This window comes from Macaca nemestrina, chromosome 8, assembly GCF_043159975.1.
Source record: "Macaca nemestrina isolate mMacNem1 chromosome 8, mMacNem.hap1, whole genome shotgun sequence".
NCBI classification, from domain to species: domain Eukaryota; kingdom Metazoa; phylum Chordata; class Mammalia; order Primates; family Cercopithecidae; genus Macaca; species Macaca nemestrina.
This window is the reverse complement of record NC_092132.1, coordinates 2,238,077-2,251,634: the sequence shown is the minus strand read 5'-3', so window position 1 is coordinate 2,251,634 and position 13,558 is coordinate 2,238,077. Positions and strand designations below refer to the sequence as shown.

General features: G+C 60.7%; 1 protein-coding gene and 1 long non-coding RNA gene across 2 annotated transcripts; one reads left to right on the top strand and one right to left on the bottom strand.

The window, feature by feature from the left end:
- The first annotated feature begins 1,992 nt into the window (after window positions 1–1,992).
- LOC105488432 (lymphocyte antigen 6 family member E) lies at window positions 1,993–5,892 on the top strand. Its single transcript, XM_011752454.3, has 4 exons — window positions 1,993–2,133; window positions 4,419–4,521; window positions 4,813–4,932; window positions 5,051–5,892. Exons 2-4 carry the CDS (start codon window positions 4,470–4,472, stop codon window positions 5,272–5,274), a joined length of 396 nt encoding a protein of 131 aa, XP_011750756.1. The 5' UTR covers window positions 1,993–2,133; window positions 4,419–4,469; the 3' UTR covers window positions 5,275–5,892.
- A 624-nt stretch (window positions 5,893–6,516) lies between these two features.
- Window positions 6,517–9,823, bottom strand: LOC139355729 (uncharacterized). The gene is made up of 3 exons (XR_011606646.1): window positions 9,134–9,823; window positions 8,535–8,825; window positions 6,517–7,708 (listed from the first exon to the last, which is right to left on the bottom strand). It is a non-coding gene; the product is annotated as an uncharacterized lncRNA (long non-coding RNA).
- Between the last annotated feature and the right edge of the window lie 3,735 nt (window positions 9,824–13,558).

Genomic DNA, 13,558 nt, shown 5'->3' with positions numbered 1-13,558 from the left:
GGTGTGTGTGTGTGTGTGTGTGTGTGTAGGTGTCTCGGGGCTGAGCGCTCACGCTGTGGGATCTGATGCTATCTCCAGGTACAGTGTTGGAATGGTGTTGGAGGACAGCCAGCTGGGGTGTGTGTGTGTGTGTGTGTGTGTGTGTGTGTGTGTGTGTGTGTAGGTGTCTCGGGGCTGAGCGCTCACACTGTGGGATCTGATGCTATCTCCAGGTACAGTGTTGGAATGGTGTTGGAGGACAGCCAGCTGGTGTGTGTGTGTGTGTGTGTGTGTGTGTGTGTGTGTGTAGGTGTCTCGGGGCTGAGCGCTCACGCTGTGGGATCTGATGCTATCTCCAGGTACAGTGTTGGAATGGTGTTGGACACCCAGCTGGGGTGTGTGTGTGTGTGTAGGTGTCTCGGGGCTGAGCGCTCACGCTGTGGGATCTGACGCTATCTCCAGGTACAGTGTTGGAATGGTGTTGGACACCCAGCTGGTGTGTGTGTGTGTGTGTGTGTGTGTGTGTGTGTAGGTGTCTCGGGGCTGAGCACTCACGCTGTGGGATCTGACGCTGTCTCCAGGTACAGTGTTGGAATGGTGTTGGACACCCAGCTGGTGTCCGCTGCAGAACTAACGGCTTGCTTGGTGGCGGGGAGACTTCCACCCCCCACATTTGGCCCCAGCAGTCGTGGGAGTCTTCTGTGTTGATGTCTCCTGTGTGGTGTTGAGTGAGAGACAGGATTAAAGGTTTGAGAGTCTTTTCCAAACAGCCCTCTTCCTAAAGCGGCTTGTTTTCTGAATCAGACGGTACTGTCTTGAAGGGGACAAACCCACCCACGCTCTCGTCCCACCACTCTTACTGAACCCCTGCGGTGGCACGGATGGCCCCAGGTGCTGGCTGCGCAGAGAGAACCCCCTGCCCTCACCGCCAACATTCTAGAGGGGAAGACACCCTGCCTGTGCCCCAGTTAAGACCCAGAGGCCTGGACTCCCCCCGGGCCACAGCCTACTGGAGGCTCCAGTCCCCAGAGACAGCTGGGGCATCGCCCCCAAAGCCGTGGAAGCCCCACCCACGGTGCCATCATACCACAGCCAGGACATCTTGTGACACACACAGCCCCAGCCTCAGCCTCCATACACACGCACCACACACACTCATGCAAAACACATACACAGCCACACTGAATGCACCCCTAGATTTGAGATGGGTGTTACAGGTGTCTCTCCGCCCCAGCCCCCTCCTGGCCACGCGGCCACCTGCCGACCCTCGCGTTTCCCCACACCCTCCCCCTACTTCCGTGTGGGGTTCAGAAGCCCCTCCCTGGCGCTCGCCCTGTCACCCAGAAAGGAAACTCACTGTCAACTGGAGAACAGGCCAGTGGCGGAGCCCCAGTGCCCACAAACCCTCGGAGAGGGCCTGGCGGGAGGAAAGGCACGCACCGATGGCAGAGCCCCAGTGCCCTGAGAGAAGCCAGAACCCACAACCTCCCACCTCCCAACCCTTGCCGGTCTCCCCACCTCCGCCTGGGGGATGGCCAAGACACAGCCCAGTCTGGAGCGGGGAGCAGGGACAAGATGACCTCAGGAAGCCCAGGCTACAAGGGTGCCTGCTTCTTCCCCTCCCCCGCTCCACTCCGCAGGCGAGACCCCCAACACTGCTCCCCGACACTCTCCGAGGCACCCCTCCTCCGTGCTCACACCCAAAACACGTCTGCTCACCCGTGGGCCTCCCACTCCGATCACAACGAGGACTGGCCACAAGTCCAGGTGTCAGTGACCTTCACCCCGACCTGGTCCCTGTCCGGCCTCGCCAGGTCAGCACCCGCCTCGCGCACAGCAGGGCCGGGTGGAAGGAGGCCGGGCCTGGCCGTGGCTCAGGCGCCACCTCGCTGGGGAAATTGGGGGGTGGTCTCAGCCCCCTTCTGGTCCTCAGCCTCCCCATCTATCCCAAGAAGCTGGGGCAGGCCTGGGCGGCGAGGGGACCCCCACCGCTGGCTCGCCGACTCCGCCCCCCGGAGGCCCCTCCCGCGCCCCGCCCCTGCCCCCGCCCCGGGGCCGCGCGGGCTGCCTGGGAGTCTGCGGTCCAGCAGCGGTCCAGAGCGCGCGAGGTTCGGGGAGCTCGGCGAGGCTGCTGGTACCTGCGTCCGCCCGGCGGTGAGTCCGCGGGGCCGCGACCGGGACGCCCCCGCCACCTGCGCGCACGCGCTCAGACCCGGCGGCCTCGGCTGCGGTGCACGCGGCCCCGGCCCAGCCACGCGCGGCGGAAGGCGCCCTGCGGGGGCCGGGGCTGGAGACGGTGGGAGAGAGCAAGAGGGGCGCACGGGGAGGCGCAGGAGAGGGGTTGGGGTTGCCGGTGGGTTGGTCCCGCGAGAGCTGAGCCTCTCCTCCCATCCCCCCCCAGGCCTCCCCGAATGTTTCCAAAGATCTGGGGCGGGAGCGGGCGGAGACTGCCGCCAGGAGCCTCCCGGCCGGCCCAGGGCTGCGCAGCCACTGGAGCCCATCACCCAACTCCAGACGCTCCTGGCTCCCCAGCGTGGGCCGGGAGTGACAGCTTTGCTGACTAGGGGAGGGGGCACGGGACCTTGCAGAGCTCCTGGCCGGAAAGGGAGGATTGACCGCTCCCCCGCGTATCACCCCGGAGCACTGGAACCCGCCCCCGCTTCTTGTTCTGGCACTGGTGGTGCTTGCGGTGAGGTCCAAGGAGCCCAGCCTCCCGGAGTGGACCGCCGGGCCGCTCCCCATTCCCACAGGAGAGGCTCCCGCCTCTTGCTGGCTGGGCAGCCCCTAGATACCTGGCTCCCAGGGGCCAGCTTCCCTGAGCCTGGGGACGAGCCTGCAGCCTGGACCCCACGGGCGCCCTCTACGGCCTGCCGGCTCCCTCTGGGCTCCACAGCCCACCCGGCCTTCCTAATTGCCTTCTGCTCCCACCGGTGCCTTAGCTCAGCCTGGTGGCCCGGCGGGTTGGGTGCCAACCAGTGGGCAGATGGCGGCACCAACTGGACCTGTTTGTGGCCCTGTATGCCAGGACTTCCTCAGAGACAGGTCAGGGATCCCCACACCAGAACCTCACTTTTCGGGGGTGGGGGGATAAGGAATTGGAGATCCTTCCTCCTCGGGTTCCTCCCTGGAGGCGGGGACAGGCCCCAGCTGGACTTGGCACTGGTTTTGGCCATCTGGGGCTCCCACTCCCAACCCCAGGATGTCAGCCCAGGTCTCAGGGTCCTGGCCTGCTGCTCTCCCCTTAGGGCCTCTGCAGGCCCCTCTCCAGATCTTTTCTCTGAGGCATCCTCACCCCCAGTGCCCAGCACTAGCTCCCCAGGCCCGGGATGTCCCTCCCCCTCCTCTGCCCACGGCTGTCCCTGGCAGAAGGCAGCAGCCTCCCCCTCCAACACCATGCACTTACAAAATAGAGAATCACGACCCCAGCAGGGCGTGTTCCAGATTCTTTCTCCAACAGTGCCATGGGCCCCTGCTCAACAGAGGGTCCTGTGCAGAGGCCAAGGAGCAGTACATGGACCCATCTGGCCCCTTCCTGCTGGTGGGACCGGTGGCACGCAGCCTGGTCTCTTGGAGCCCATTTCCCAGCCACAGAATGGGGAGTAGCAGATACTTAGTGGGCTGCTGTCCTCAGAACTGAGTAACATCAGGAATGGGGAGTGCTTTCCCCTGGGCCATGTCCCACGCGGCCCCCAGTCTCCATGTCAGGAGAGATGCCTGGGCTCAAGCCACTGAGCTGTCCCAAGGAAAGTTCTAGATATAGATTAGCTAATATGCACAGACAGACACACATATAAATGTGTATATAGATCTCTCTTTTTTTTGAGACGGTCTCACTCTGTTGCCCAGGCTGCAGTGCAGTGGCATGATCACGGTTCACTGCAGCCTTGAACTCCCTGGCTCAAGAGATCCTCCCACCTCAGCCTCCCAAGTAGCTGACCACAGGCACGTACCACGCCCAGCTAATTTTTGTATTTTTTATAGAAACAGGAGGTCTCACTCTGTTGCCCAGGCTGGTCTCAAACCCCTGGCCTCATGTGATCCTCTTGCCTTGGCCTCACATAGCGTGGAGATTACAGGCGTGAGCCACCGTACCCAGCCCCAGACTAGCTCACAGTATTACTGGTCACCATTCCCCCACCCCAGGACTACTGGCAGAGGCCACTGACTCTGCTTCCTTTTCTGTGGTTCTGAGAAGGCTGGTGAGTTTCCTCCTCTTGACTGCACAGCGCCCATGCCAGGTTTCAGGAGGGGTGTAGCCTAGAGCATGCCTGCCCTGAGTGAGGGGCAGGTCGGGAGAGAAGCAGGGAAGTTCTTGTGTGCTGGCAGGTCCCTGCCCCTCTTTGCTGTCTGTGTCCTCATCTGCAAAGTGGGGGTGCTTGGTCCTGGGGAGGAGCGAGGCACCACCCGGCCCCCTAACCAGCGGTGTCTCTCCGGAGCAGGACGGCTGCTCTGGTTTGTGACTTCCGGACAGGACGGCCATCCTCTCCAGAATGAAGATCTTCTTGCCGGTGCTGCTGGCTGCGCTTCTGGGTGTGGAGCGAGGTGAGGTGCCCTCGGGGACCCCAGAACTTTGTCCGGCTGTGCCCTGCTCGACTCCCAGGGGTCCTTCCAGGCCGCTCCCAGCAGAGGGCTCCCCCGGCCTGGCCACACTGTCCCACTGTGTGTTTGGGTGCCACTTGAGCTGCTCGACGGCCAGGGTAGGGTGTCACTGTCTTCGTTCTGCCTCCACCCCAAGGGCTGCTATACGGTAATTTCTCAGTAAATGTCCACTGGGGTCAGGCCTGGGAGGGACACTGGAGGCTTCCCTGAGACAGGTGTGTCCTCCTTCCACAGCCAGCTCGCTGATGTGCTTCTCCTGCCTGAACCAGAAGAGCAATCTGTACTGCCTGAAGCCGACCATCTGCTCCGACCAGGACAACTACTGCGTGACCGTGTCTACTAGTGCCGGCATTGGTGAGTGCCAGGCCTCAGACCACGCCCTCCTCCCCTGGCCATCTCCCTGGCCCAGGCCGGGGCTCAGCAGAGGCCATTGCCGTCTGCCTCTCCCCTGACAGCCTCATTTCCCATGCAGGGAATCTCGTGACATTTGGCCACAGCCTGAGCAAGACCTGTTCCCCGGCCTGCCCCCTCCCAGAAGGCATCAATGTTGGTGTGGCTTCCATGGGCATCAGCTGCTGCCAGAGCTTCCTGTGCAATTTCAGTGCAGCCGACGGCGGGCTGCGGGCAAGCGCTACCCTGCTGGGCGCCGGGCTGCTGCTGAGCCTGCTGCCGGCCCTGCTGCGGTTCGGCCCCTGACCGCCCAGACCCTGTCCCCCGATCCCCCAGCTCAGGAAGGAAAGCCCAGCCCTTTCTGGATCCCACAGGGTATGGGAGCCCCTGACTTCTCACGTGCCTGATCTGTGCCCTTGGTCCCAGGTCAGGCCCACCCCCTGCACCTCCACCTGCCCCAGCCCCTGCCGCTGCCCCAAGTGGGGCCAGCTGCCCTTACTTCTGGGGTCGATGATGTGACCTTCCTTGGGGGACTGCGGAAGAGACGAGGGTTCCCTGGAGTCTTAGGGTCCTTCGTCAGGACCAAGTCCCATGGACACGCTGACAGCCCCCAGGGAGGCTGTGTCAGTAGGGATGTGTGCCTAGCTGTGTACGTGGGTGTGCAGTGCATGTGGGAGCACGTGGCGGCTTCTGGGGGCGGTGTTTGGGGAGGGAGGGGTGCCGGCAGCCTGGAGAGCCTCAGTCTCCTGTAGCCCCTGCCCTGGCACAGCCACATGCCCATCAAGGGCAGCCTTTGGGAGCTGGGATTTCTGCCGCTTCCAGGTCTAGGCCCCGCCCCAAATCCAGCCAGTCCTGCCCCAGCCCACCCCTACATTGGAGCCCTCCTGCTGCTGTGGTGCCTCAAATAAATACAGATGTCCCCCAGCTTCCTGCTCTGAGTATGGCTGCCCCATGGGGGAAAAGGCAGAGCACCCCAGGTTTGGAGCGTTCTGGGGTCTTCTGTGGTACGGCCCGGCGGGTGGTCGGAGCGGAGTCGTCGTCCCCTGAGCCATAGCCAGCAGCTTGCCTGGCCTCCGAGGGAGCCCCTCGCCAGCACTCTGCCCTTTCTCCTGCCCCAGGCTCAGCAGGTCGAGTGAGTTCGGCCTCCCACAGCAGGAGGAGGTCGGGGGGCATGGAGGAAAGAAAGCAGGTGCCAGAAGGAGCACGCTCAGGCTGGGGCAGCACCCAGGGCTCTCTAGGACTTGGGAATGGAAGGTGTCTGTCTGGACCCGCTGGTGCAGAGGGCACAAAAGCTGGGCTGGGGCAGGACAGACAGTCCGGAATTCAGTGAGTGGCCTTTGAGAGGAGCAGGGGGCTCCCATGCAAAAGCTCGGGGCAGCAACCCTGACCCATCCATGCCTGGGACTGCAGCGCTGCCCGCTTCCCCCTGGCAAGCAGGTGGCGGCCTCCTGAGAGAGGAACCCGGCCCAGGCCACCATCTGCAGGCAGGTGCTGTGCACAGCCCAGAGGGCTCTTTGGGCTGGAGAGAGAAAACAAGCAGACACGCAATGGAGGTGTGTTTGTTTATCTGGAACAACGGGAGGAAACGGACCAGGGTCTCGGCCACTCGGCGCCCACCCTGGATTTCCCTGGCTGCCCAGAAACTGTGCTGTGTGTGTCAAGATTCCAGGGGCACCGTCCAGCAGGAGGGGCCGGTGGTCACCATGGAAGCCCAAGATTCCCACCCCTGGCAGCTGATATGAATAGCCGGGTCCTCCCAGGTCCCTGAGGTCAAGGCAGGTCAACCACCTGTGTCCTCCTCCTGTGTCCCTGAGGTAGTGATTCCTGTCTGAAACACACGAATCATTACTGCCACCCAAGAAGGGCCCGTTGTAACTGAGCAAGAGGACCTGGAAGGGGTCACCGGGAGGAGGGTCCTGCCGCCAATCACCACTCCCTGTGGATGGACCCTGCAGAGACTGAGCTTGAGATTCTGTGGGGAGTTTGGATTTGCTGAGTGGGTTGCTCTAGCATTGAGAAATGCAAGCAGAGAACAGAGGGTGGAAACCAGATGGTCCAGAAGCCTGGGCACGGTAGCCAGGACAGAGATCCCGGCATTCGGGTCCCAGTGTGCAGTGCATTCACTGCATTGTTCACTCGGAATCACAGGTGGCTTTGCTGGAGGGACAGACCAGTTGATCATAGTGGAGCTGGTGAGAGGAAGCTGCACCCAAAAGCCATGGCCAGGAACCTGGATCTGACTCCAGGGACACAGGAACATGGTGGGCGCTGGGCGATGATAGAATTTCTAACAAATGCTTGGTTTCTGCTAAAGCTAATTTTCACTTCCATCTCTGGCATCTCCTCCACTTCCCAGGTGAGCTCACTGGTTTCTAAGTCTCGCAACCACACTGAGATGAGGGCGCAGTCATCCCCTCGTTTCCCCAGGGGAGACAGTCTCAGAGTGGAAGCTGCTTGTCCTCCTGGGATCTGGAACTCGGGGCCCAGCTCTCCCTCTGCTCTGGGTTTAGGGCTGGGGTCAGAGGCAGCCCTGACCTCCTGCGGGTAGCAGAGAGAGTGGTTCCGCCGGGTTCCTGCCGCCCTGCCCTCTGGAGGCGGGAGGCCCCCCAAGGACAGGTGGTTTCCAGGAGCCGAGGGAGGGAGTGGAGTCCAGGAGCAGAGGGAAGGAGCCCGGGTTGTGTCCTGGGGCTGGAGCAGAGAAGGGAGGAGCCCAGCGCGCTGAGTTTCAATTTCCTGAAGCCTGAGGGAGGGAGAGGAAGGGAACCTCACCTCAGGGCTCTGGACCGGAGCCTCCCGCCCAGGGCCCACCACACCCTGCTAGGAGCTGGGATTTCCCAGTCTCCACGTCGACCCGAACTGGGCCCCCTCCTCTCCACAGCCCATCCAGCCCCACTTTCCCGCTTCCCGGCATCTGCCCATGGATGAGCCTCTGGAGGATGGGGAGCCCACCCCAGGGCTGCGCCTCACCCACCCCCCACCGCTCAGCCCCTGTGGGGACTTCCTGCAGTGAGGCCCAGGCAGAACCCTGTGCTGCCTCCCCCATCAACAGCCTCTGCCCCCTTGACACCCCCGCCCTCTGCGGTGCCTTGCAGGAGTCACCAGCCTGTGGGCCCGGGACCGTTTCACACATCCGGCAGCCACAGCTGGCCTGGGCCCTTAGTGCCTCCACCCCTCCGCCCCCTCTGTCAGCCCCCAACAAGTCTTCCTGGGTGGCCCCAGCCCTGAGTGCAAGACCCTCCGGGCTGCTTCTGGACCTCGGGCTGGGGCTGAGCCTGATCCTGGCTGGAAATGAGCACAGGGCTGGGCCACCTGGGGAAGGCCCTCCAGTCTCTGAACCCCACCTTGGGGAATTTGCTGGGACCCCCTTGAAGGCCACAGACCAGACCCCAAGGGTTAATAAGGGAACAAAGTCCTTGGGTTGAACACGTGCATTTACTATCTGGGTCAGTGGGCATCTAGGCTGCTGGGTGAGGGGGGTCTCTGGGCTGCTGGGCGGCTAGGCGAGGGCATCAGGGCAGGAGCTGAGGGCTGCACAGGGCAACCGCCCTGCGCTCCTATTTACCCACCAGGGGCAGTGCCAGGGTGGGCTGGGCTCACAGCAGGGCCCAAAGGAAGAGGCCCAGGCTGAGCAGGAGCTCCCTGACAGCCAGGCCCCAAAGGCCGCGCCGCGCTGTGGCTGCCTTGTTACAGAGGCTCTTTTCACAGCAGGTCATGTCCAGCTTCTCAGTCTTCAAGTCAATCAGTCCATCCTCAGTTTCTATGGGGTAAGACCCTCCATGGACCACAGGATGGGTGAGGTTCATAATCTGGGCACGGGGTGGGGGCACAGCTCTTGCTAGCGTAGCTGAATTTCTGCCCTGTGGGCGAGAGAGGAGGGCGGCTGGCACAGGAGGCCCCACTCGACCCCCTCGGACCTGCCCCAGGACCGCCCCCTTCAGGGAACCTTGAAGCCAGTGGTGACACGGAGACAAGCAGAAGAGAACGGGGGGCGGCCCCAGGCTCCATGCCAAGTCTGTGATCCGTTAGATGGAGGTCCCTGAGCTCTGTCCCTAGATCCAAGCTTCTACCAGGCCAGGGGGCTCAAGGCAGAGCCCCTGGGATGCTGCCTGAGAGTGCCCTGCCCACCCCTTACCTGCTTACAGACGCCGGTCCCACCCGGACTCACCATTGGTAGTGCCAGTGACCACAGAGGAGGGGCAGCTTTGAGCCTGCATGGGGTCGGAGACGGGTGGCACAGGCTGGGGCCCAAGACACCATAGCACTGGAAGCACTCAAGGCCCTGACTCGGGATGGGGCGGGGAGGGTGCAGGTCAGGGTCCCAGGCTGAAGGGTGGGTTCCAGTCCCTCTCACCAGCACAGGCAGCAGGCCTGGGCAGCACACAGGTAGGCTCAGGTGCCCTTGGCTACTCAGAATTGTGGGCAGGGTCCTGCTGGCATCTGGAGCCCCCAGCATCGAGAGGGTCTCACTCCCACCTTCAGGCCTCCTTCCCATCCTCCACCCTCAGCCCCCACTTACAGGGCTTCACCCACAGCTGCGCCAGCAGCAGCAGGGGCCGGTGACCTTCATGGTCTTGGGTGTGGGTGCATTGAGGGCAGGTGTGGCACAGAGGCTCCGAGCCTGGAAAGAGCTAGGGGAGGCCTTGCACCCCCGAGCCTGGGAACCTCTGCCCCACGTCTGGTTTATGAGGAGGAACCCAGATTGCTTGTGTAATATGCACACAGCCGATGACCTCACCCCATCATCTCGTAGTACGGGAACTGAGGGGTAGAAACCCTTCCGTCCTGACCTGGCTGCTCTAGAAGGCAGATGTGACCTCGAGCAAGACCCCCTCACCCCACCCCGTCTGTGCCTGGAAAGCAGATGTGACCTGATCTGGCTGCTCTGGAAGGCAGACGTGACCTCGAGCAGGACCACCCCCCCACCCCCCACCCCTTCTCTGCCTGGGGCCTCCCAGAGCTCAGGGTGTGAGCAGAACAGACCCGGAAGGAGGAGGGGCTGCCGTGAGGAGAGAAGCAAGAGGGTGTCCCCTGGGGTGGGAGGTTGCCTTAGAAGGAGAAATTGTGACTCAATAGAGAGGAGGGTCCTGGACTAGGGCCCTGAGTTTCAGTTTCAGTTTCCTGGTGCATCGGGAGCAAGCTTCTCCCTGGTGTCAGAAGCAAGAGAGAAAAGCAGCCGCCAGACTCGGGTCATCCCACTCAGGATGAGGGTCTCTGGCTGAGCCCACCACTGGCAGGCCCCTGTGCAGACAGAGCCTGGGAGGGGCCAGCGGGGCAACAAGCTCTGACACTGAGACCCCAGGGCAGGCACCCCTTGTTTTCTGTGCAGGGAGCAGAGGCCCCTGTAATGGGGTGGGGCGACATGGGGGCTCCCTCGGTGGGGGGGGTCCTGGCCACTCCTGGAACCACCCCTGTCCCTCCCAGTCAGTGCCCCCTGCCCACCCCCATCACACCCACACCCGAACTTGTTCTTCAGGGGAATCAGAAGACACAGGAAATGGGCCAGGGGTGACTGCAGACTCCGCCCCCGCACCCCCCCACCAGGTGCTGGGCAGAAGGAGGGAGAGGGCTTCCTGGACTGCCGGGACAGCCCTTGATGAAGACAGATAAAGGCAGCACACCCGCATAAGAATGGGTCGCCTTTCAGGTGGGAGGTCCCCTCTAAAAATCAGAATCCACCCTGTGCCCTCAGGGGTCTCTGCTTGGAGACTCCATGGCATCTGAGAGGATGAGCCAGGTGAGGTGGGGGTGGCTCCTGAGAGCGGGGAGGACAGGACAGAGCTGGAGGCAGCAGGCACAAAAGACCCCAGTGGCTCCGGGCAGCGGGGAGGACAGGACAGAGCTGGAGGCAGCAGGCACAAAAGACCCCAGTGGCTCTGGGCAGCTGTGGGCCCAAGAGGCCTGACTGTCCCTCCAAGCAGTGCACCAGACCACAGGTCAGACCTGAAGGGGCAGCGCCAGCAGGGCCCATGGTCCGCGGGTCACTCTGCTGGCCCCGCAGTCACACTGCTCGGGTCCCACGGCCTGATGATGGCTGAGCCAGACATCATAACACCAAGCAATGGAGAAGTTAGAATATTGCTAGGGATACTGACTTGTTGTATTTTTGAATCTTAAAATATATGTTTTAATCTGACCGTCCATAAGCAGTGCATGTTACATGCCAGTCAGAGCACAAGCATCCCCGAGAGGTGTGCACTCTGTGTGTCTATGGATGATGAAAGCATGGCTTTCACACAGCAAATTATCCTCACTTCATGTGATGCCTTCTACTTTATTTGAAAAGTATCGATTGTGTCCCACTCAATTGATTTTATACCCTCTATGCACATGGTCCCCAGTTTATTGGCAGGGGGATTATTTGGTGTTTTGTTTGTTTTTGTTTCTGAGATGGAGTCGTGCTCTTGTCACCCAGGCTGGAGTGCAGTGGCACGATCTCGGCTCACCGCAACCTCCAGCTCCCGGGTTCCAGAGATTCTCCTGCCTCAGCCTCCCGAGTAACTGGGATTACAGGTGCGTGCCACCATGCCTGGCTAGTTTTTGTATTTCTAGTAGAGATGGGATTTCACCATGTTAGTCAGGCTGGTCTCGAACTCCTGACCTCAAGTGATTTGCCTGCCTCAGCTTCCCAAAGTGCTGGGATTACAGGCATGAGCCACCACGCCTGGCCTGTTTTGTTTTTTGAGATAGGGTCTCCCTCTGTCGCCCAGGCTAGAGTGCAGTGGTACAATCACAGCTCATTGCAGCCTCAACCTCCTTCCCAACCTCAGCCTGCAGGGGAGGGGAGGGAGAGGAAAGGAAGGGAGAGGAAGGAAGCCTCATCTCAGGGCTCTGAACCTGAGCCTCCCGCCGGGGATTTCCCAGTCTGCACGCCAGCCCGGAACTGGGCACCCTCCTCTCTGCAGCCCCATCCAGCCCCTGCTTCCCAGCATCTGCCTGCAAATGAGCCTCCGGAGGATGGGCAGCAGGTCCTGGCACTGCCCCTCACCAGCCCCCCACCACTCTGCCCCTGTGGGGACCTCGGGAGGTAAGGCCCAGGCAGGACCCTGTGCCGCCTTCCCCATCCACAGCCTCTGCCCCCTTGACGCCCTTGTTACAGAGGCTCTTTTCACAGCAGGTCATGTCCAGCTTCTCAGTCTTCAAGTCAATCAGTCCATGCTCAGTTTCTGTGGGGTAAGACCTGCCAGGGACCACAGGATGGGTGAGGTTCATAATCTGGACATAGGGCCACAGCCCTTGCTAGTATAGCTGAACTTCTGCCCTGTGGGTGAAAGAGGAGGGCATCTGGCACAGGAAGCCCCACCCAACCCCCTCGGACCCTCCCTAGGGCCACCCCCTTCAGGGAACCTTGAAGCCAGTGTGGACACGGAGACAACCAGGAGACAAGCAGAAGAGAACGGGCCTCGGCCCCCAGACCCACGCCAAGTCTGCAGTCCTCCCAGGCTCAAGCGATCCTCCTGCCTCAGCTTCCAAGTAGCTGGGACCACAGGCACCGCCACTACACCCAGCTATTTTTTTAAAAAAATTTTTATAGATATGGGATCTCACTGTGTTGCCCAGGCTGATCTTGAACTCTTGGGCTCAAGTGATCCCCCTGCCTCAGCCTCCCAAAATGCTGGAATTATAAGTGTGAGCCACTGCACCCGGCCTGGTCCACAATTTAAAAACACACAGCCACCATTGCCTCTCCAGAAAGCACCCAGGTCCCTTTGGGAGAACCAGCCTCCTCCATGGGGAAAACTTGGGACCTGCCTTCCCACCTGGGGAGCAGAGGGATCTGTGGAAAATCCTTCTGACGGACCTTCCCCTCAGTGCCCGATCCATACTCAAAAGGAGAAAAAGTAAGAAATATACAAAGATACACCGTGACAGTTCCCCAAATAGCTGAGCGATTAGCACAGAGGTGATATTGAAGACTTAATAGCTGAGACATTTCCAGAACTGATAAAGTGGATCCAGCCACAGATCAGGCAGCCCAGAAAATTTCAGGCAGCGTCAACAAATAAATAACCCCACATGCACCTGTGAAAATGCAGAAGCCCAAAGAAAAAAAGTCCTGTCAACGGCCAGAGAAAAAGATCAGCCACCAGGGGGCAGTAGTGAGAAGGACAACTATGGAAGCCAGGAGAGATGATAGCCCTGAATTCACAGGCAACAAGAGCATTGGAAGAAAGACTTTGTCAGACAGACACAAAGGTTATCACCAACATACTTCCAACATACTTGTACTAAAAGAAAATTTTATTTTATTTTATTTTATTTTATTTATTTATTTATTTTAGACAGGATCTCACTTTGTTGCCCAAGCTGGAGTGCAGTGGTGGGAACACAGCTTATTGTAGCCTTGACCCAGGCTCAAGTGATCCTCCTGCCTCTGCCCCCGAAGTAGCTGGGATGACAGGTGTACACCACCATGCCCAGCTAATTTTTGTATTTTTGTAGAGGCAGGGTTTCACCATTTTGCCCCAGCTGGTCTCGAACTCCCGTGCTCAAGGAATACAGGTGTGAGCCACAGCACCAGCCAAGAACGTCTTTTAAAAAGCGATCTTCCTGGGAACGGTGGCTCATGCCTGTAATCCCAGCACTTTGGGAG

Coding starts and splice junctions, on each gene's coding strand:
- LOC105488432 (XM_011752454.3), top strand. CDS start 4,470: ATGAAGATCTTCTTGCCGGTGCTGCTGGCTGCGCTTCTGGGTGTGGAG. Junction 4,522..4,812: donor GCTTCTGGGTGTGGAGCGAG/GTGAGGTGCCCT, acceptor CTCCTTCCACAG/CCAGCTCGCTGATGTGCTTC. Junction 4,933..5,050: donor GTCTACTAGTGCCGGCATTG/GTGAGTGCCAGG, acceptor TTTCCCATGCAG/GGAATCTCGTGACATTTGGC.